General features: G+C 40.0%; 1 protein-coding gene across 2 annotated transcripts in view; it reads left to right on the forward strand.

The window, feature by feature from the left end:
• Window positions 1-2,500: 2,500 nt before the first annotated feature.
• Window positions 2,501-23,507, forward strand: part of sash1a (SAM and SH3 domain containing 1a) — a 528,217-nt gene continuing 507,210 nt past the window's right edge. For both annotated transcript variants that reach the window (XM_061900590.1, XM_061900591.1), the window contains exon 1: window positions 2,501-3,571. In XM_061900590.1, coding sequence (XP_061756574.1) covers window positions 3,104-3,571 — 468 coding nt within the window. In that variant the 5' untranslated portion in view covers window positions 2,501-3,103. The remainder of the gene's footprint in view (window positions 3,572-23,507) is intronic.

Raw genomic sequence — 23,507 nt, forward strand, 5'->3', positions numbered from 1 at the left:
AGCTAAATAATATTATTTGATATTTTACTGTAATGTGTTAATAATTTCACACATGAGTCGCTTCTGAGTATAAGTCGCACCCCCGGCCAAAAAAAACCAAACTGCGACTTGTAATCCGAAAAATACGGTATTGGGTTGAATTTATTGAACACAAAAGATGAGTTATGCTCACTACAATGTTGGGTTATTCTAAACCCATCTAGTGGGTTGCGCAATTTTGCGCTCCTTGACCCAATAGTTGGTTAAAAATGATATATTTTACTGCTGGTTTGTCCTACTCCTTCCCAACTACTGATCAAAAATATTTCTAATCCATTAAAATATACTCAAAAGCAAGATATGAGTGACATTTTTTTTTTTTTTTTTTTTTTTACAAGAATCGCTGTGTATGGTCATGGTAGTTCTATACAGCATGCTCAAATATTTTCATGTTCATAAGATGTGTGATTGTAAATAATGTTAATGAGAGGAATCCTTAATTTTTATGTCCTCTTTTTCACCTATTTACTTATTTAGGTGTCTTAATTTAATAATAGTCAGGCAACACGTTTCAACTCAATGCCTTGGATTGCTCCAGTTTATTTCCAACTTTGAGAGTAAAACCTCTCTTTCGCTCTTGTGACGTCACACCCTGAACACAGGCTACGGTGGCTCTGACGTGACAAAACAGTATATGTGTAAGCAGGGTCAATTACGTCTTGTGTTAATGTATTTCATAATGTTGTATTATTGTTATAATGACACAAAATATGTAAGCTACATGTAAATACCTGAATATTGTTTGATGTTTTGTCAATGTGGAACCATTATCTCGTTGTCCCTCCTACTGCAATAATTACTGTGACACCTGTCTTTTTATATGCGTTGGACACGCCTTCCAACTTCCCTTTTGTCTAGATAACGTGAGTGGTAGGTGTCCATGCGACGACAGAAAATGTATTGTCTTGTTAAGCACTTAAGTTCACTTTCTTGCTCATTATCATATTTGTGTAGGGGCTTGACGATAGCAAAAAGTTATTGACGACAGTTGTATTCTGTGTATTATCAGACATGTTTTTATTTCAGTTATGCACGTAACTCTTCTTCCCTTTTGTCTACGATAACGAGAGAGGGCTCGACGATGGCAAAAAGTTATTGACGACAGTTGTATTCTGTGTATTATCAGTAAAGTGCATCTGAGCAGCAACCCATGGTGTCGGCCGTGTTCCATAAAATCCACACAACGCAGAGGAAAAGACCACCGATTACATATGACATTAATAACATTCCCTTCCGGAAAAAAATGACCTTTTTCATTAAAAAAAACATTTTACCCAAAAATGTGTTACACATTGAAAAACAACCCAAAAATGGTTCGTAGTTTTGAAAACCCAGAAATTGAGTTAAAATAATACTCTAAATCAGTGGTTCTCAAATGGGGGTACGCGTACCCCTGGGGGTACTTGAAGGTATGCCAAGGGGTACGTGAGATTTTTTTTAAATATTCTAAAAATAGCAACAATTCTAAAATCCTTTATAAATCTATGTATTGAATAATACTTCAACAAAATATGAATGTAAGTTCATAAACTGTGAAAAAAATACAACAATGCAATATTCAGTCTTGACAGCTAGATTTTTTGTGGACATGTTCCATAAATAATGATGTTAAAGATTTATTATTTTGTGAAGAAATGTTTAGAATTAAGTTGATGAATCCAGATGGATCTTTATTACAATCTCCAAAGAGGGCACTTTAAGTTGATGATTACTTCCATGTGTAGAAATCTCTATTTATATTCAATCACTGGTTTATTTTTCAACAAGCTTTTAGTTATTTTTACATCTTTTTTTCCAAATAGTTCAAGAAAGACCACTACAAATGAGCAATATTTTGCACTGTTATACAATTTAATAAATCAGAAACTTATGACATAGTGCTGTATTTTACTTCTTTATCTGTTTTTTTCAACCAAAAATGCTTTGCTCTGATTAAGGGGTACTTGAATTAAAAAATTTTCACAGGGGGTACATCACTGAAAAAAGGTTGAGAAACACTGCTCTAAGTTATAATCCAAAAAATGGATTGCTCTTCATAAAATTGGGCCCCCCGCCCCCATAATAGGGGCGGTATAGTTCGGTTGGTAGAGCGGCCGCGCCAGTAACTTGAGGGTTGCTGGTTCGATCCCCGCTTCCGCTATCCTAGTCACTTTACCCACCTGCTCCCAGTGGCACCACCCACACTGGTTTAAATGTAAAAATATGATATTGGTTTTCACTATGTAAAGCGCTTTGAGTCACTAGAGAAAAAGCGCTATATAAATATAATTCACTTCACTTCACACTTCACAAAAAATAAATAAAAAAATGGGGCCCCGGTACAACCCTCCCCCCACTTCTACGCCCCCGTGCATGTGTACAGAAATATTGTGAACATGTACTTCTTCGGTTTCCCGATAGGAGGAGCTCCAATGTGAAGAGAGGCGGACCGGTGTGTGAAAACGCTGAATGAGTGAGAAAGAGAAAGAGAAAGAAACAGAGAGAGAAGTGAAAGCAGCACACGGAAAGTACATTTTTCTCCCGCATTTTTTGACGAGTGAATTTGCAGTAGCTCCCACTCAACTTTGGACGAGTGAATGCGGGACTGCAAGTTGCGAGAGCGTCCCTATTTTTAAACAGTTTTTTTGTGCAGGGGGGCGTGGACGTCGGGGGAGCTGCAGTGAGCGTGTTGCCTCCTGGCCGCACTTCCAGCGTGGAGTGACTGACGTGCACGCCAGATAGGCTTTTTTTGTTGCAGGAATCTTTGCATTTTTTTTAATCCTTAGACTTTACCCAAACCGGTCGTGCAAGTATTTAAAACGAGGTTTCTTTGGAGATATCCACCCGTGGAAAGGAAGTTTGGAGCCGAAAGTGAGGATCTATAATTCCATTGTGTCAACATTGGCAGGTGTTGCGTTCACGTTCACTTTAACTCAACGGATTAAACCTTACATTTTTAAAGGGGAGGGATGTGTTTGAACATACCGTTCAGGGTGTTGATTCTCACGGGATGATGCGTTCAAGACGCCGGGTGGGAAAGTGACTTTGTTCCGCGCTACCTGAAGGCACACCGCCGATTGAAAGCATGACGAGCACCGGACCTGTCATCGTCTATGAGTGGCTCAAGACCCTCCAGCTGGCCCAGTATGTCGAAGCCTTCGTGGACAACGGCTACGACGACTTGGAGGTGTGCAAACAGATCGGCGACCCCGACCTGGACGCCATCGGGGTCTACGTCGCGCACCACCGGCAGAGGATCCACGAGGCGGTGCGCCGGCTGAAGGAGGAAGCCAAAGACGCGGCGAACGGACTGTACTTCACCCTGGAGCCCATCACGACCAGCGGCCACATGCGAGCCTCCAAGTCGTGGACCGAGGTCAGCAGTGAGCGAGGCGGCCGAGGGGTGGCTTACATCGGGGCGCAGAGGAACCTGACCCTGGGCAACAACCGGAGGGAGGTGGTCATCTACCCCAAACTCAAGCTCAAGATCATGATTCGGGATAAACTCATTAGAGACGGCGTTAATCTGGCCAGACTGCCTTACTCCAATAAGGTATGCTATGCTGTTTAATTTTTTAAATACTTTGATGTGGTCCTTCTGTGATTATGTATGATTTTTTTGTGATTGAAATGCCTAAATTTTTGACAGCTTTTTCCAGAAGGTTTTCCAAAAATCTCGAAAAACAAATAAGGTATTGATGTTTTACTCGATTTATAACAGCCATACTTATGAATAGACTCTTGTGCAGGCCTCGGCAATTATATTGCCACGGCGGGCAAATTTAAGCCCCGGTTACACTAAGGCAGGGGTGTCCAAAGTGCGGCCCGGGAGGCATTTGCGGCCCACAGTTAATCGTTTACCGGCCCGCCACACGTTCTGCAAAAATTGCAAAATTTAAAGTATTGCAAAAATAAAAAAAAATATTTTAAAACATTGGAATGATCTAATGAGAAGCATTGCAAGGGCTTCCATGCAGGCATTTATTTTCTTTTTTTCTTTATTTTATTTTTATTCATTGCTAAAAAAAAAGGACAAAAAAAAATCTATGTTATAATGAATTATTACTTAAAAATTATCACTTTAAAATGCTTTATGTGGGAAAAAATATTGCATATGTTGTGTGGTTGCCATATAAAAGCATCAACGTTTTGACAAAAGAGCATAAAACAAACAAAATAATAGATCAAACTTCAAATCGACAGATATATCGGAAGTTGATCTTGAAAGTTAAGTGTTAAAAGTAAAAAAAATAAAATAAAAATGTATCACTTTATGATATATATATAGTAGGATTTTATTTAACTTTTTACTGTGATTACTCAAAAATATTAAATCATTAAAATCAATGGTGTCCTGCATTATTGATCTTTCAGGGCTTTAATTGCTAAATAAAGGAACTCTCCTGAAGGAATCAATAAAGTACTATCTATCTATCTATCTATCTATCTATCTATCTATCTATCTATCTATCTATCTATCTATCTATCTATCTATCTATCTATCTAAATACTGCATATTTCAGTTTTACTATAAAAAACAAAGTTGTCTTTAAAAGAAAAGGCATAAAACCTTATTTGTTTTACTTTATATCAACCTCAAGTTGATATGGAGATTTACTGTAAGCATTAAATAAAACAATAAAAAAATAATTTCACTTATTTTTAACAGTTTTGTGGCTGAGACCCTTTATGCTCCTCAGGAGCCCTTAGAATAAAAAAAAAAAAATCCATGTATTTTGTTATGGTTTGAAAATGAAAAATATCAAAATGGCCCCCTCATGTTTAAATTTTTCCGTGTGCGGCCCTCTGTGGAAAAAGTGTGGACACCCCTGCACTAAGGTTATTCAGGGTAAATCCCACCTAACCTTATCCTTGTCCACACAAACAGAATGGTGGTTTAAAACCCCCTCCCTACCTCCTTCAGCCGGCGCAACGCGACCTAGTACGCCTGCGTGGAAAATGCGCACGTCATAGTCACCTCCAGTGTTGCTTTGTGTGCAAGTTCTTAAATTTAACTTATCTGAACTATAACCAGTGTTTTGGTATTTCAATTAACTGGAATCCAGTGTGCTGTCTGGCCCTATTGTAGTGAATCACACCTGACCCATCATCAATTAAACCTATCTTTAATAACCACATAAAAGTACACAATGTGATAAAGAATATTTGACAACAATCAAACTAGGGATCTAGATATCTGGTCAGGACACTCACTCTTTTGCCTTCACCTTCATTGTCCATTCGTTTTTCGTGACACATTATACTCTGGACCTACACGTTGAGTCCGCGACATACATGGCGGACAATAACTGATCCGGCCTGCTTTGCCAGTCCAAAAGCATTCGCCGTTTTTCGTAGTTAGTCTTCCCTTGTCGGCCAGGTAATACAAAGCACACGCTACCTTTTTTTATGACATCCACGGGAACCCGCATTCTCGTTGACTCTCCTTCGACAAATGGACGTTTTTTGGTAAGTAGAATCACAGCTGACCTTGACATTCAAAAGTTCTCTTGCCGTCTAAGAAGTGTTGTATCCCAAATAGCTGCAATTGTGCATTTTCTTCTCTTAAGGTATTCATGTGTGATTTCCCCAAGCATCTGTACCATACTTGCCAACCTTGAACCTCCGAATCCTGGAGATTGGGGTGGGTGTATATATTTTCAAATATATATATATATATATATATATATATATCTATATATATATCTATCTATCTATCTATCTATCTATCTATCTATCTATCTATCTATCTATCTATCTATCTATCTATCTATCTATCTATCTATCTATCTATCTATCTATCTATATATATATATATATATATATATATATATATATATATATATATATATATATATATATATATAAATAATCTGTTCATGAATGATATCTGTTCGGCCACCGTGTTCAATGGCAAAGTCTGATCAACAAAATTTGCAGGCGGCATACCCCGTCCCCTTCAAGCTGTCCTGGATGAACTGAAATTATTTTTTCCAATCATTTTGGAACTTGCTAGTGTACCTCTTCTTACTCGTCGTCCCCATGTCTCTTCTTCGTTCTTCTGCTTCGTCTCTGTTATGTTTTTGGACATTACTACATGACGTAGTTTTGAAGCAATGCATGATGGGATTCCGGGGGTTGTGTGTCAGTGTATTAATAAACACATTTTGAGAAATAGCTCTGTGCCCGCCTACTTTATGGGTTATCGATAAACCTATGGATAACGGAGACATATATAATAGTCTCTTTTTCAGGTGAGAGCGGACGCTAAAGGCAGTGCCTTTAAGGCACACCCCCAACATTGTTTTCCGGGTGGAAATCGGTAGAAATTCGGGAGAATGATTGCCCCGGGAGATTTTCGGGAGGGGCACTGAAATCCGGGAGTCTCCCGGCAAAATTGGCAAGTATGATCAGTACATGTAGAAGAATGATAAACACGGGCATGTCTGGATGACTCGACTCCATATTTTCAGTGGTTAGCTCTGTTACGAAACCGTTTTATTCTGAAGCTGGCTGTGACGCGTTCTTTCTGCCATCACTTCCTGTGTGGGGCACGGTCTTTCTGGCGTTACTTCCTCTCCGAACTCAGTTTGTATGCGATCAATGAGTACATACGAAGCTAAGAGCCAAAGATTCAAGAAATAGATGGTGATTTTACCCGTGTAAAAAATTGTCCGAGGAGGGGAACCTTAAATGCATGTTTATTGTGGCTGAAACGGGGCTTAGGCTGAATAATTTTTTGTTTAAGGGGTTATCCGGCTTAATGTAGACATACCCTAAGAGACACAAATGTGTCTGGGGGCCGGTATATCTAGTTTTAGGAACACTAATACAAAACCTCACAATAATATCTGATTGAATGCTAAAAACGTTATGACACATTGCCTTAAAAACAAATTTTAAATTGTTTTACTAAATGAGACACCCCGAATGTAGATGAAAATAAAGAATGTGGGATTTACAATATTAACTATGAACGATAAAACACTGAATATTGACAACATATGAACGTCACACCCCCTCTCCATTGACATATTTTACAATCAAGCAAAACGCAACAAAAATGCAACAAACAGCGAAATATGAAGGCGAAGGGGTACAAAAAACCCCCCACCTACAATCTGATATATTTTAAATATCACTAAGCTTTAAAACTTTGTTGTAAAAATCTCCTTCCGCGTCTGTCCAAGACACCCCCATTTCAGGCTGGCCGCTCTGGAACCACTCTGTGGAAACGCTCCCCACCCACACCGCTTGGTGCCTCATCTGAGCTGCTGTGATTTAGATTACCATAGTAACTAATTAGATTACTATAGTAACTAGTATATCAAGCAAACGCGCAAATTTCCAACCATGACATCGCTACTCTTCAGAATCGGTTTTGTTGGGCAACTATGTTTAAAACACAATGAATTTGACATGGTACTGGGCTTTCTTTGTTCGAGATTTTGTTACCCACTTGTGTTGCCAGAAAGCAGGTGATAATGTTGCGATTTGGCAGCCAAGCGTTGTTTCATGGCTCTGAATTAGCGGCTTAATAGAGTGTCAGTGACACAAAATGCTGTGTCCTAATGAGAAATGTACTGCCGTGCTAAGAATCTCCAGGTAAATGTCAGGATGCGTTGAAGCTGGAGTGAGCGGTGAGTGGCTGTCACTGTGAATGATGGCCACGCAGTTGGTGCTGATCAATAAGTTGAGCGAGAGAGAGAGAGGGGGTCTACCATCATCTTGTCTCGGAGCTGTACATTTTGATTATTAATCAGGCCTGACCTCACCTGTCCCCTCCCCACCTGACCTGCCGCTCTGCAGGTGGATCAAGCAGCCCCTTTATAGGAGTAGCACTGATACCACCAGAACAACTTTTCCTACTAAGGCCCCTTCTACAGGCTAAGGTTATCCATGGTAAATCCCACCTCACCTTATCCTTGTCCACACGCACACAATGGTTTTGATTGATTGATTGATTGATTGAGACTTTTATTAGTAGATTGCACAGTTCAGTACATATTCCGTACAATTGAGCACTAAATGGTAACACCCGAATAAGTTTTTCAACTTGTTAAAGTCAGGGTCCACGTTAATCAATTCATGGTACAAATGGTAGTTTAAGACGTGACCTAATACGCAAGCGCGGAAAATGCTCAAGTCATAGCCACCTTTGAGTTGCTTTGTTTCCAAGTTCTTAAATGTAACTTATCAGAACAATCTCCAGTGTCTCAATTGACTGGAATCCAGTGTGCTGTTGGGCCCTATTTAGTGAATCACACCTAAGCCTTCATCAATTACCGTATTTTTCGGACAATAGGTCGCAATTTTTTTCATAGTTTGGCCGGGGGTGCAACATATACTCCGGAGCAACTAATGTGTAAAATTATTAACACATTACCGTAAAACATCAAATAATATTATTTATCTCATTCGCGGAAGAGACGAAGAAAATGTCAGCAATCGTCACACACACGTCAACCAATAAGAATTCGGCAGGGGAGGGTCATGGCAGAAGTGCATTGTGGGTCATGGAATGATAACTGCTATATGCTACTAACTGCTATATGCCACTAACTGCTATATGCTATGTCACGCAAAATTTCTTCTCCCTACAAAAACCTTCCCCCCCATTTACTTCCGGGGTCATGATTAATACAGACGTTTTGTTAACGCTATATTATAAAAATATAACCCTATGTTATAAAAATACAGACGTTTTGTTAACGCTATATTATAAAAAAATTAAAAAAACAATTTACAAACACAAGCTATGGGATGACATAAGAGGAAACGTGACCTCGAAAGTAAATGCGTCATCCCATAGCTTGTGTTTGTAAATTGTTTTTAAATTTTTTTTTATAATATAGCGTTAACAAAATGTCTGTATTTTTATAATATAGCGTTATATTTTTATAATATAGCGTTATATTTTTATAATATAGCGTTAACAAAACGTTTGTATTAATCATGACCCCGGAAGTAAATGGGGGGGAAGGTTTTTGTAGGGGGGAAGAAATTTGTCGTGACAGCTATATGCTACTGCCATAGCTCTTAAATTTGATCATTTCAACGTTGGCGGTAACTTATAAAAACTGAGAAGCGCTGAAGAAAAATGGCACCGAAAAGGAAATCATGTACTGCAAATTACAAGCTGGACGTAGTGAAATATGCAGCAGAAAACGACAGGAGAAGGCAGCGCACACCTTTGGAGTTGGCAGAGTTGTTTAGAAGCGACATCGAGGAAGAAGATTTCATCGGATTTATCGATTGGGAATGACAGATTGTTTGGTAAACGTATAGCATGTTCTATATGTTATAGTTATTTGAATGACTCTTACCATAGTATGTTACGTTAACATACCAGGCACCTTCTCAGTTGGTTATTTATGCGTCATATAAAGTACACTTATTCAGCCTGTTGTTCACTATTCTTTATTTATTTTAAATTGCCTTTCAAATGTCTATAATTGGTGTTGGATTTTATCAAATAAATTTCCCCCAAAAATGTGATTTATACTCCAGTGCGACATATATATATATATATGTTGTTTTCCTTCTTTATTATGCATTTTCGGCCGGTACGACGTATACTCCGGAGTGATTTATAATCCGAAAAATACGGTAATGAAATCTGTGATGGACAAGTGAAAGTAAACAATGTGATAAATAACGTTTTACGTCAATTAACTAGGGCTCTAGCTATCTGGACAGAACATTTGTCACTCTTTTGCCTTCACCTTTAATGTCCATTTGTTTTCTGGTGACTTTATATACTCTGGACCTAGACGTTGAGTCCGCGACATACAAGGCAGACAATAACTGCTTTGCCAGTCCAAATGTATTCAATGTTTTCTTTTGTTACCTCAATGGCCAGGTAATACAAAGCACACGCTACCATTTTTTATCACATCCACGGGGGCCCGCAATCTCGTTGTCTCTCCTTTGACAAATTGACAAAGTTTCACAGTTGACCTGGACATTCGAAAGTTCTCTTGCCTTCTGAGAAGGGTTGTATCCCAAATAGCTGCAATCGCGTTCTCTTAAGGTATTCACGTGGGATTTCCACGAGCGTCTGTACAGACCGATGGAGAAACACGGGCATGTCTGGAGGACTCGCCTTCATATTTATCTCTGAGTTACGAAACCGCTTTATTATGAAGCTGGCTGTGGCGCGGTCTTTCTGATGTCACTTCCTGTGTGGGGCGCGGTCTTTCTTGCGTCACTTCCTCTCCGAACTCAGTTTGTAGACTATCAATTAGTCTATACAAAGCTAAGCGCCGGAGATTCAAGAAATAGACGGTGCACTTGTTAAAAAATTGTCCGAGGAGGGGAACCTTAGATGATAGTTTAGTGTGGCTGACACGGGGCTTAGGCTAAATAATTATTCGTTTAAAGAGTTATCCGGCGTAATGTAGACATAGCCTAAGACACCTTTCATGTTTGTCTCCAGGCCTTTGTTTGAGGAAAGGTCATATCCTCTCATTTTACATGCTGAGGGTCTTTAAAAAAACAAAACTATTGTTTTTATTTTGCCCAAATGTTAAATAATTTGGTATTTTGATGACACACTTGTAGCCAAGTGGTGCCAACATAGCTAATAGGCTGAGACACCAAACTGAAGCTATTTATGTTGCTTTATTTCAAGCCTTGTTGCATCCCTCCTAGCCCTGTTTTCTGGTCATTTCACAAATTTGTATAAGGAAAAAACATCCAGAGTTAAAAAAAAAAAAAAAGTTGTCCTGTGCTGCCTAACACCGCCTAAATGTGCACACTCCAGTGCCTTATGATTAAGTTATTTGCCGTAGCCGACTGAGCCTGAAGTGAGGCGAATGTGTGAAAAGTTCAGCGGCTGTCGCTTTGTCAAGCAATGGTCGGCCGGACTGACATTTTAGCCTCTGGTTTACCCCCCGTGTGTTATGCCAGTGTGGGCGCGTGAGCATGTGTGCGTTTGCATACATCCAGCTACTCCTCATCTGTCATTCATTAGCTCTCAGTCACGTCAATCATAGTCAAGGCTCATTTAGCTTGATACCAGTCTGCTTTTTTTTTTTTTTTAGGAAATATGCTGCAAGAGTGTGATTCAATGATCCTACGCGAGGGGCGGCAAACGTACGGCCCGAGGGCCGGATCAGGCCCACGAACAGGTTATATGTGGCCCGCGAGATTAGTTTGAATATACACATAAAACATTCTAAAGAAGCACTGTAAAAACTTGCCAGAATTTAACTGTATTTTGTCACAGTAAAATACTGTAATAAAAATTTAAAAAAATGACTGTGAAAAACTACAATACCATTATATTTCTCAGAAAATAACTGTTATTTCACAGTAAAACATAGTCATAGTCCTTTACTATTTACTGTAAGTTTTACAGTGAAAGTAATGCAATTATGATTTAGCAATTCGCTGGGAATTAACAATGATTTTTTACAGTAAGCAATATGGCCACATTAAAAGGGGAACATTTAAACCAGGGATGTCAAACATACAGCCTGCGGGCTGGATCAGGCCTGCAAAGAGGTTTTATCCGGCCTTTGGGATGAGTTTGCTAAGTATAAAAATAAACCTGACGTTCTTAAATGAAAGAAAGAGCTGTTCTAAATGTGTCCACTGGATGTCGCAATAGCAAATCTTTGTATCTTAAAAGATGATGCGACATATGTAAAAAATAAACCACATGATGTTTGTACATCTGTCGAGGAAAATGATCAAACTACATAATTAACATACTTTAATTTGAGTTTGGTATAGTTTTTTTATTTTGATAGATTGAAAATTAACACCAATGAGTTGATTGAAGAACAATATTGTATCATTTATTCAGAAAATATAAATAACAACAAATAAAGTATATATACTATTATCTGCAACAGGTAATTGTAAAAACCCCCCACAACATTATGATTTGTACAATTACAGAATGTTCTTGTTCTATTTTTAAACAATGAAAACAATCGGAAGTTGTCTTTATTTTTAAGTTATCGTGCCGTAATTTTACCGGTCTGGCCCACTTGGGAGTAGACTTTTCTCCATGTGGCCCCCAAGCTAAAATTAGTTTGCCAACCCTGTCCTACACAGTAGATGACGGGAGCACTTTTACTCAATTTTTGCACTAGATTTCTCCATAGACCAAGATTCAATAAATGAGGAGTGCTCTGCTTTTTTAACGACTCACTGCAAAAATATTAGCCAAATATTATCTATATGACAGCACTGAGCGCCAGCGTTTTTAGGCATCTGCTGCAAACATCTCTCACGTTTTTTTAAACTGTACTGTCACAGCAATGTTATTTAAGTGGTCATTGTACTGGCCACATTTCAATGCTGTTATAATATGACCGAATTCTGCTATTTTTGTTTGTCATTGATGCTCTGTATAACAGAAATAATTCTGATGTTTTTGGAAATTACCAACAACCGGCTTGTCCAATATCTTCTATATGACATACTTATGCTGTTAGGGTTGGGGAACAGATCTTGCCCCATGTGGAGGAGTTGAAGTACCTAAGAGTCTTGTTCACGAGTGAGGGTAGAGTGGATCGTGAGATCGACAGGCGGATCGGTGCGGAGTCTTCAGTAAAGCGGACGCTGTATCGATCCGTTGTGGTGAAGAAGGAGCTGAGCCGAGAGACATACTGTAGCTCTCCATTTACTGGTGGATCTACATTCCCATCCTCACCTATGGTAATGAGCTTTGGGTTATGACCGAAAGGACAAGATCACGGGTACAAACGGCCGAAATGAGTTCCTTTGCCGGGGTTCTCCCTTAGAGATAGGGTGAGAAGCTCTGTCATCCGGGATGAGCTCAAAATAAAGCCGCTGCTCCTCCACATGGAGAGGATGGGGTGGTTTGGGCATCTGGTTAGGATGCCACCCGAACACCTCCCTAGGGACGTCAGACCGGAACAAGGCCACGGGGAAGACCCAGGACACATTGGGAAGACTATGACTCCCAGCTGGCCTGGGAACGCCTCGGGATCCCCCGGAAGCAGCTGGACGACGTGGCTATGGAGAGGGAAGTCTGGGCTTCCCTCCTTAGGCTGCTGCCCCCTATGACTCGACCTCGGATAAGCGGAAGAAGATGAATGGATGGATGGATGGTAAAGGATCTTCAGCAATGGTCCCCAAACCAGATTCTGGAGTTGAAAATACATTTGTTTGAAATTACATCTGTTAACGATAGCATTAAAGCTCTATCGTGGGCCAGAATGAGACCGTTTATATTGTTTATTTTGGTGCAATCCCACTGAACATGCAGGCTGGTGTATACCTTAAGGGCCGGATTTGGCTCAATGGCTGCCATTTGCCCTGAGTAGACAAGTCTAAACGAACACCAATGAAGTGGTCCATTTGAAAATGAATTCTAGTGTGACTGGGTTCACCTTCAGTTCAAGTGTGAACACTTACACAAACTGAAGGTAAGATGACAGCGAAACACACAATAAATCACAAATATGTAGCAGCATCTAAGTTGGCTAAAATACCACAGTGATCTTATTTTGATCCAGATCAGAACTGAACTACAAAACCCAAAACCAGTGAAGTTGGCACGTGGTGTAAATGGTAAATAAAAACAGAATACAAGGATTTGCAAATCATTTTCAATCTATATTCAATTGAAAATACTACAAATATAAGATAATTCATGTTCGAACTGGAAAACTTATTTTCTTGCAAATATTAGCTCATTCGGAATTTGATGCCTGCAAAATGTTTCTAAAAGCTGACACAAGTGGCAAAAAAGACTGAGAAAGTTGAGGAATGCTCATCAAACACTTATTTGGAAAATTCCACAGGTGAACAGGCTAATTGGGAACAGGTGGGTGCCATGATTGGGTATAAAAGTAGCTTCCATGAAATGCTCTGTCATTCACAAACAAGGATGGGGCGAGAGTCACCACTTTGTGAACAAAAGTGTGAGCAACTTGTCGAACAGTTTAGAACAACATTTCTTAATGAGCTAATGCAGGGTATTTAGGGGTTTCACGGTCTAAGGTTCGTATTATCATCAAAAGGTTAAGAGAATCTGGAGAAATCACTGCACGTAAGCGATGATATTACTGACCTTGGATCCCTCAGGCGGTACTGCACCAAAAAGCAACATCAGTGTGTAAAGGATATCACCACATGGGCTCAGGAACACTTCAGAAAACCACTGTCAATAACTACAGTTGGTCACTACATCTGTAAGTGCAAGTTAAAACTACTATGCAAAGCAAAAGCCATTTATCAACAACACCCAGAAACGCCGCTGGCTTCGCTGAGCCCGAGCTCATCGAAGATGGACTGATGCAAAGTGTAAAAGTATTCTGTGGTCTGAGAAGTCCACATTTAAAATTGTTTTTGGAAACTGTGGAAGTTGTGTCCTCCGGAACAAAGAGGAAAAGAACAGTCCGGATTGTTGGAGGCGCAAAGTTCAAAAGCCAGCATCTGTGATGGTATGGGGGTGTATTAGTGCCCAAGGCATGGGCAACTTACACATCCGTGAAGGCACCAATAATGCTGAAAGGTACATACAGGTTTTGGAGCAATATATGTTGCCATCCAAGCAACGTTATCATGGACGCCCCTGCTTATTTCAGCAAGACAATGCCAAGCCACGTGTTACAACAGCGTGGCTACATAGTAAAAGAGTGTGGGTACTAGACTGGCTGTAGTCCAGTCCTGTCTCCCATTGAATATGTGTGGTGCATTATGAAGCGTAAAATATCACAACGGAGACCCCAAACTTTTGAACAACTTAAGCTGTACATCAAGCAAGAAGGGGAAATGATTCTGAGATACTGAGTGTAGTTAAAAGGAAAGGCCATGTAACACAGTGGTAAAAATGACTCTGTGCCAACTTTTTTGCAATGTGTTGCTGCCATTAAATTCTAACTGAATAATTATTTGCCCAAAAAAATGTTTTTCAGTTTGAACATTAAATATATTGTCTTTGCAGTTTCTTCAATTGAATATTAGTTGAAAAGTATTTGGTAATCATTGTATTCTGTTTTTAGTTACGATTTACACAACGTGCCAACTTCACTGGTTTTGGGTTTTGTACAAGTGTGAACATATGCAGCATCTGGTTATCTATGTGCGGTTTTGTAGAGATGCAAATAAGGATTGGCGTACATATATTTACTCAACTGTCAGCTCTTTTCGTTGCCGTCACGTCAGCTTAGAGTTGAGCATGCATGCCTTTTATAAACACAGACCCGTACATTCTGCCACTTTGGATAAATACATCCTATAGAGAAATTCAGGATTTGTGCTAGGGATTATCAGTAAAGCCAGGGCCGAAACAAGCAACTATTCGCGTTTTTTTTTTGTATTCATTTCAAGACTTTAGCTTTGGCATCGGCAGTCTCGGGGGAGGTCAAGATTTTTGTCTCTCACTCTGTAGACTTGAATTGGCTCCACCCCAGTGCTTTTCTCCCCGCGGAATGATGGAGCTTTGACCAACTTGGCCCGTGATTGGTCTAGGAGATACAGTAACTCCCTCTTGAGATGAGATGCCACCCCCCTCTCTCGGAGGGCAATTACTGGACACGCAATATCAGTCACAAGGGACGATCCTTGTCGAGGACGACCCAGCTCTCCATGTCTGCTTTCCTACTATGAGCTGTAATGTTTTGTCCTGCGTTGTCCTGTGAGACAACCCATTGAGAGACAATCCACTGAAAGAGCTGTGCTCCTTATCAAGGCCGCTGAGAGCCATTGTGGAGGATTTCGTAGCGCGTAAACAAACACTTTCCAAAGCCGTCATTGGGGAGCAATATCTGCGTCCTGCTTTTAAACATACAGACTAATAACGTTGCTTGATTGAAAAATACCAGCACGGGAGTCATAGCTATTTGTTCTGCTCCTTGGCGTGTCCAAGTCTGATGGCAGAGACAGCACATGGCGACATAATAATGGTTAGTACAGAGTGTCTAGGGAGGAAGTAGACGCTAAACAGCAAGGGGCTTCTCTATTGTTTGCATGTCCTTTCACTGCTCGTCTGTTTTGCATACTCAATTTCCGTCCATTGAAAGAGACAGCGGAGGCAAGTGTCCAGCATTGTCATGATGGAGAAGGTGGCCGCGGTTTAGGAAAGAGAGGTTGTGAATAGACGGGCATCTTGTTTTTAGTGTGCGGACGATCTTTGGATGCTGATAAGGTGGTGCAGTGACGGAGGAAAAGTTGTAAATGGTAAACGGGTTATACTTGTATAGCGCTTTTCTAAACCTTCAAGGTAGTCAAAGCGCTTTTGACACTATTTCCACATTCACCCATTCACTAGGGTTGTAACGGTTCACAAATATGTTGTTTCGGTACGTACCTTGGTTAGAGGTCATGGTTCGGTTCATTTCGGTACAGTAAGAAAACAACAAAATTATAAAACTTTTGGTTATTTATTTACCAAATTTGTAAATGTAAATGGCTTCATCCTTTTAACACTATAATAATGCTGCCCACGTTAATAAACAATAAACCGCCTCAAACAGTTGCTCAGATTAAATAAAATGACAACACTTCTCTTCTACATATAAAAAGTGCAACATTAAACAGTTTCAAGTCAACTCATCATGCTTAATTTATCACAGTATTTGGGAAACCTGTAGTTGATTTTTATTATGTAAATGTTATATTTTTATCAACATTTGACAGCAAGGACCCTGCCATTCAAAGTTTTTCTGTCCGTAAAACACACACACACCACAAAATGAGCTAACGTTACGCTAAAAGCTAATCATCCTTCACCTCAAGCCAGAACTGCGAGCGAGTTGAGCTGCAGTTTAAGTTTCCAGAAGGTCAACGGGCTCATAGTGTTGTTACTAGTAGTTGACTGGAAGGTGTTTATTATCATTTGGGGAGAGTACGCTGCCTTATGCTCACCTGCTAAACACCTATCTGCTATATATGTAACCAATCAGATGGTTGTGTGGGTGGGGCAATGCTGGGTGCTGAGACAGAGGCGGAAAAAGCAAAGCAGCTTGTTAAGGCTTTAGCTTAGAAACTCGTTCGGTACACCCCCATACCGAACCAAAACCCCCGTAACGAAACGGTTCAATACAAACACACGTACCGTTACACCCCTACCATTCACACACTGATGGCAGGAGCTGCCATGCAAGGCCCTAACCACGACCCATCAGGAGCAAGGGTAAAGTGTCTGGCTCAAGGACACAACGGAGATGACAAGGTTGCTAGAAGGTGGGGATTGAACCAGGAACCCTCAAATTGCTGGCACGGCCTCCCCCAACCGCGCCACGCCGTCCCGTTGTGTGTGCTTTATCTGATTTACATGGAACTGGAGAGTCTTAAGCTGTTTGCGGTGGAGTTAGCTTGAGGAAAGCTTGCCTTAATCCCACTGACAAGGCCCATTAGGAAAAAGGAAATACCCCATAGTTACCCCTCCACTATTCAGCCAGCAGCCCGGTGGCCAAATTCGGCCTGGCAGTGACATTGGTTCTCAAATTCAATTCAAAATAAATAGAAATGTTCTGCAAATTCTTAGAGGGGAACATTATCACCAGACCTATGTAAGCATCAATATATACCTTGATGTTGCAGAAAAAAGACCATGTGTTTTTTTAACCGATTTCCGAACTCTAAATGGGTGAATTTGGCGATTTAAACGCCTTTCAATTGTTCGCTGTCGGAGCGATGACCTTTCACCCGTGACGTTACAATGGGAAGCAATCCACCATTTTCACAAACACATTACACACACAAGTCAAATCAGCTCAGTTATTTTCATTTTTTTCAACTGTTTTCCGTACCTTGGAGACATCATGCCTCGTCGGTGTGTTGTCGGAGGGTGTAACAACACGATCAGGGAAGGATTCAAGTTGTTTTACGTGGAGTGTGCATCGATTAGCACAGCATGCTAATCGATGCTAACATGGCAGAAATGGCAAGAATGTGTGGATATCCTGCGACAGTCAAAGCAGATGCATTTCCAACGATAAAGTCAACGAAATCACAAAGGTGAGTTTTGTTGATGTTATTGACTTACAGTATGTGCTAATCAGACATATTTGGTCACGGCATGACTGCCAGCTAATCGATGCTAACATGCTATTTAGGCTAGCTGTATGTACATTTGTAGCTATATTTGCATCCCGTCTTTCCCTCCACCCACATTTAATGCCAAACAAACACTTACCAATCGACTGATTTAAGTTGCTCCAGTGGTCAAAAGATGCAATCATTGGTTAGAAGGCGATCACTGAATATTTTCAATAGCTATTCACTCAATAGCTTCAGTTTCTTCTTCAATTTCGTTTTCGCTATCTGCCTCCACACTCCAACCATCCGTTTCAATACATGCGTAATCTGTTGAATCGTTAAAAGCGCTGAAATCAGAGTCTGAATCTGAGCTAATGTCGCTATATCTTGCTGTTCTATCCGCCATGTTGTTTGTATTGGCGTCACTATGTGACGTCACAGGAAAATGGACGGGTGGATTTACAGATAGCGAAAATCAGGCACTTAAAAACCTTTTTTTTCGGGATATTCTATGATGGTTAAAATTTTGAAAAAAACTTCGAAAAATAAAATAAGCCACTAGGAACTGATTTTTATTGGTCTTAACCCTTCTGAAATTGTGATAATGTTCCCCTTTAAAACACTGGGGGGCTCTTGTTGTATAGAGCAGTGGTCCCCAACCACCGGTCCGGGGACCGGTATCGGTCTGTGACGCATTTGCTACGAGGCCGCCCAGAAACATTAGATAATTTATAAATAACTTTATAGCTTTCTTCTGTCTCACTAGACACACCAATAAGCTTGTTTATATGACCCTAACCCTAACCCCAATAAAACTCCTCATAGAAAGTTGCCATTTGTTTGATTTTTTTCTAACTTTGTGACATAATACAAAGCACATTAATGAACATACAACATATAAACGTGACAGATTGTAGCCAAAGGCTACATTGCAAAGAAACAAGCCTTGGGCTCCCACTAATTTAGCATTATATTGAGTTGTATTTTTCTTGCACTTATTTTTGCTGTACTTATCCGGCACACGTGGAAAGCCGGCCCCAGGAAATTATTAGCCTACAATAAACCGGTCCGTGATGCAAAAAAGCATGAGGATTACTGGTATTGAGGATCTTGGATTATTATAAACACATTGGCAGATCCTTGCATTGACATTTGAACTTCCTAAAAGCCAGTTGTTGACACGAAAGACACTTTGTTTTCTGTTTTTTTTTTTTTTGCATAACAGGGCTATTTTCTTCAGAAATGCAGGCATGTGATTTTTCCATCTAAAGTCGGAATTCCGTCTTTTTTAATCTCAGGGAAAAAAAATAAAAAATCTTCCGTTTTTTTTTCCAACCCTAAGTCAAGATTCGTTTACTTGCCGATTCGTCTTTTGTAATCGAGACCTAGCTTATATTACGCCGTAGTTGCTTGGTCGATATGTTCCTTGTGACCAATCAGGACATTTGTTATGAATGATGACGTTATTACCGCCATTTTCCAAATGTAAACGATGTCGGTTCTCGAGCGAAAGGACGCTTCACGAGTAAAATAAATTGATAAACATGTCAAAAATAAATTTCGATGGGACTGGATGGAAAGGGAAATCACTGATACTGTTGGGAAGAAGGAAGTTACGACGAACTTTTCACTAGCTGGTACTTTTTGATGTCAACCGAAAGTGAGCAAACCTTACGGACTTCATCCTTTGTTTACATCGACAACTGCCGTAGACATCGAGAGTAAAGAGCCACTCAACAACCCACTTCAGTCGCAAACAGGGTAGTTAATAATGAGGTAAGCTAAAAAATATTTGCTTGCGACATACGCATGTTTGTTTTAAATATTAACCAATTATTGCTTTGCGAAATATAAATGTTTTTTTCTCAAATTAAAAAGCCTCGTGAAAAAATATTATGAAATTACAGAAATTCAAAGAGTCGCATTATTGATTCCAGTTAACAAGTTATTTGAAATGAATTTGCATATATTACTATTTTGTAGTATTAAATTCTTATGTAGTCTCTTGAAACAATATTGTCAGTGGTGTAACAATCTTGAAGGTAAATATTTTCACACTTGTTTCATGCAATATGTCAGTGTCCTCACATTATTATTTCCCATTTTCAATTATGAGTAAACAATACTAAACATGTTTAATTATTTTCATAGCAAGTAAATGTGTGAAGTGAACTGAAGTAATGTGGTAATACTGTAAATAAACTGTAGATAATAAGACTGATCAATGTGACACCTGTAGATGTGAAATTAACACAATATGTAAATATTAGTGACTAAATACTGTTGGGACTGAACCATATACAGTGATTCATTAGGATAATTGGGGTATGTATGTTTTATTAATGATGTTTTCATGTCTTTAAACACCAAAATATTTTCTTCAATTGGTGCTGTTTTTTGTAATGTGTTTATGAGCTAGAGCAGGCCTGGGCAATTATTTTGACTCGGGAGCCAAATTTAGAGAAAAAAATGTGTCTGGGGGCCGGTATATCTATTTTTACGAACACTAATACAAAACTTCACAATTATGTCTGATTAAATGCTAAAAACTTTATGACAGACAGCCTGAAAAAACGGAATGCCATCCATCCATCCATTTTCTACCGCTTGTCCCTTTTTGGGATCACTGGGGGTGCTGGAGCCTATCTCAGTTGCATTCGGGCGGAAGGAATACACCCTGGACAAGTCGCCACCTCATTATAGGGCCAAACACGACGAGTTGAGTTTATACCAAAAAGTTCTATTTTGGTTTCATCTGACCACATGACATTCTCCCCATCCTCTGCTGTATCATCCATGTATCCATTTTGGTATAAACTCAACTCGTCGTGTTTGGAGGAAGAAGAATACTGAGTTGCATCCCAAGAACACCATGCCTACTGTGAAGCATGGGGGTGGAAACATCATGCTTTGGGGCTGTTTTTCTGCTAAGGGTACATGACGATTGATCCGTGTTAAGGAAAAAATTAATGGGGCAATGTATCGTGAGATTTGGAGCCAAACCCTCCTTCCATCAGTGAGTGCTTTGAATGGTTGACCAAATACTTATTTTCCACCATAATTTACAAATAAATGTTTTAAAATTCCTACAATGTGAATTCCTGGATTTTTTTTCACATTCTGTCTCTCACAGTTGAAGTGTACCTATAATGAAAATTACAGACCTCTGTCATCATTTTAAGTGGGAGAACTTGCACAATCGGTGGCTGACTAAATACTTTTTTGCCCCACTGTAAAAACAACACTAAATTAAAGTGCACTTTTTGTCCAGAACGCCACTACAATAGTTTAAAACAAATACAGTGCACTTCTGTGCTTAAGGTCACACAAGATACTGTATTTCAATAAGTGTCACATAAAAGTGAGCTGCATATCACATAGTGTACAGTATGTCCTACGGCAGGGGTGTCAATCTCAAATACAGACTGGGCCAAAATTCTAAACTGAACAAAGCCGAGGGCCAAAGTTGAACATCTTAACCTTTTAATAGGGACCCAAACAAGTTTTGCATTGAATATTGACCAAGCAAGGCTTATATAACTTTATAGTGACATGCAAAATCGAGGGTGTATAGAGTTAATGCTGCAAGGGGTTCTGGGTATTTGTTCTGTTGTGTTTATGTTGTGTTACGGTGCGGATGTTCCCCCGAAATGTGTTTGTCATTTTTGTTTGGTGTGGGTTCACAGTGTGGTAACAGTGTTAAAGTTGTTTATACGGCCACCCTAAGTGTGACCTGTATGGCTGTTGACCAAGTATGCGTTGCATTTACTTGTGTGTGTGTGTGTGTAGAAGCTGCATATATTACGTGACAGGGCCGGCACGCTGTTTGTATGGAGAAAAAGCGGACGTAACGACAGGTTGTAAAGGATGCTAAAAGCAGTACCTTTAAGGCACGCCCCCAATATTGTTGTCCGGGTGAAAATTCAGGGGAATATTTGCCCCGGGAGATTTTCGAGGGGGGCACTGAAATTCTGGATTCTCCTGGAAAAATCATATCGGCGGGGCCAGCTCTAATGTTAATGTATTATTGCCTCAAGGGCCAAATGAAATTACATGGCGGGCCAAATTTGGCCCGCGGGCCAGAGTTTGACACGCATGTCCTACGGTGTTGATCTGGAAATAGTTGTTTTGGCATTTTGTGGGTGTGGCACCGAACGGAGATGTTGACATGCACAGTTTCAAGCACTCTTCCTTCTCTAGTAGGTGACTTTTCAAATGATGCTAGAAATTAGCAGTGCGGCTACTTTCTGTATAAACGCTTCTGCTGCATAAATGTTCGACATATTCCTACTCGAAGCCAAACCACCGCCAGACGATGGACCCCGTGCTGTTTTTCTTGGGAATTAATTCTTCCTTCATTCATTACCAGATTCGCACCTTCTCTCTCTTATATTACCACTCGCACCACTTCACTAGCATCACAGCTTTTGTTACCATGTCGCTGCCTCTCTGCTCCGTGGGAGCATATGACGTTGCCCATGTGACAGTATGTGACGTATGTAAGAAGGTGCGCTTGATTTAAGTCTCTGTGAGAAGGAGAGACTAGTAAGAGGGAGAAACGCATGCAGTTTAATGCCCGCAGCTGCTTGAGGACGTATCCTCGAATATCACGATATAGTCTTTTTCTATATCGCATAGAGACAAACCCGCGATATATCAATTATAGCAATCCTATGTTGTAGGATTGCTTCTTGAGAGCCAAACTATCTGAGAAATCAGAGTAACTGAGTGCATGGAAAGCACAAAGCTCCTGCAACCAGCAGCCAAAACAGAGGGGGGAAAAAAACAACTTTTATTTTTATTGCTTGCTAGCATGTTCCTTTTTGTGTTTTTTTTAATGTAATGTTGAAATACAAGTCAATTTCTGACTGCAGGATTCTAAGATGTTTTGTACTTCTTCAGTTACTTCGCCTATGCTTTTTGGCTGACAAACCCCCTCACACTTTATACCCAAAGGTACACAACTGGCGTTTTGCCACCCTGGAGGAAAGGGGAAAACGGTCGACAATAGCCTGACTGCTTCCCATTTCGGAATTCCCTTGAAAGCACTGTTTGCTCTAGCTTTATTAAGGGTTCCTTTATTGGAAGGTGCTCATAAAGGGGAAGTCGTAAAGAAGTCAAGGGCCCCCTATTGTTTTGAATGGCCGTAGAAAGTCAATTGAAAAAAATGAGATGTTCATTTCTATAGTAGGAAAATATGCTAAAAGTAGTAAAGAGTGTACCAAATCCATGCAATTAGGTTGAAACTACTTAAAAGGTTCAGAATAGTCCAGTCCAGTAAAGTTGATTTATCCGATGGACCCAACAAAGTGAAGGGTCACGTAGAAAGAGACATACACACTCACTTAGAGGCTCTGTCTTATTTAAACAACCCATATTTAGGGTCTTTTAAACCCCTCTTTGTTACATGAACGACACATGTTTAGGTCTTTGAGTGCTGGGGTCTGATGGCTATCACCGTGACCCCCTGTGACTCCCCCTGTGCTTTTTGACCCTTCACTCGCATCTTTATGTTTTGCAGC

This window comes from Nerophis ophidion, linkage group LG05 (assembly GCF_033978795.1).
Source record: "Nerophis ophidion isolate RoL-2023_Sa linkage group LG05, RoL_Noph_v1.0, whole genome shotgun sequence".
Taxonomy (NCBI): Eukaryota; Metazoa; Chordata; class Actinopteri; order Syngnathiformes; family Syngnathidae; genus Nerophis; species Nerophis ophidion.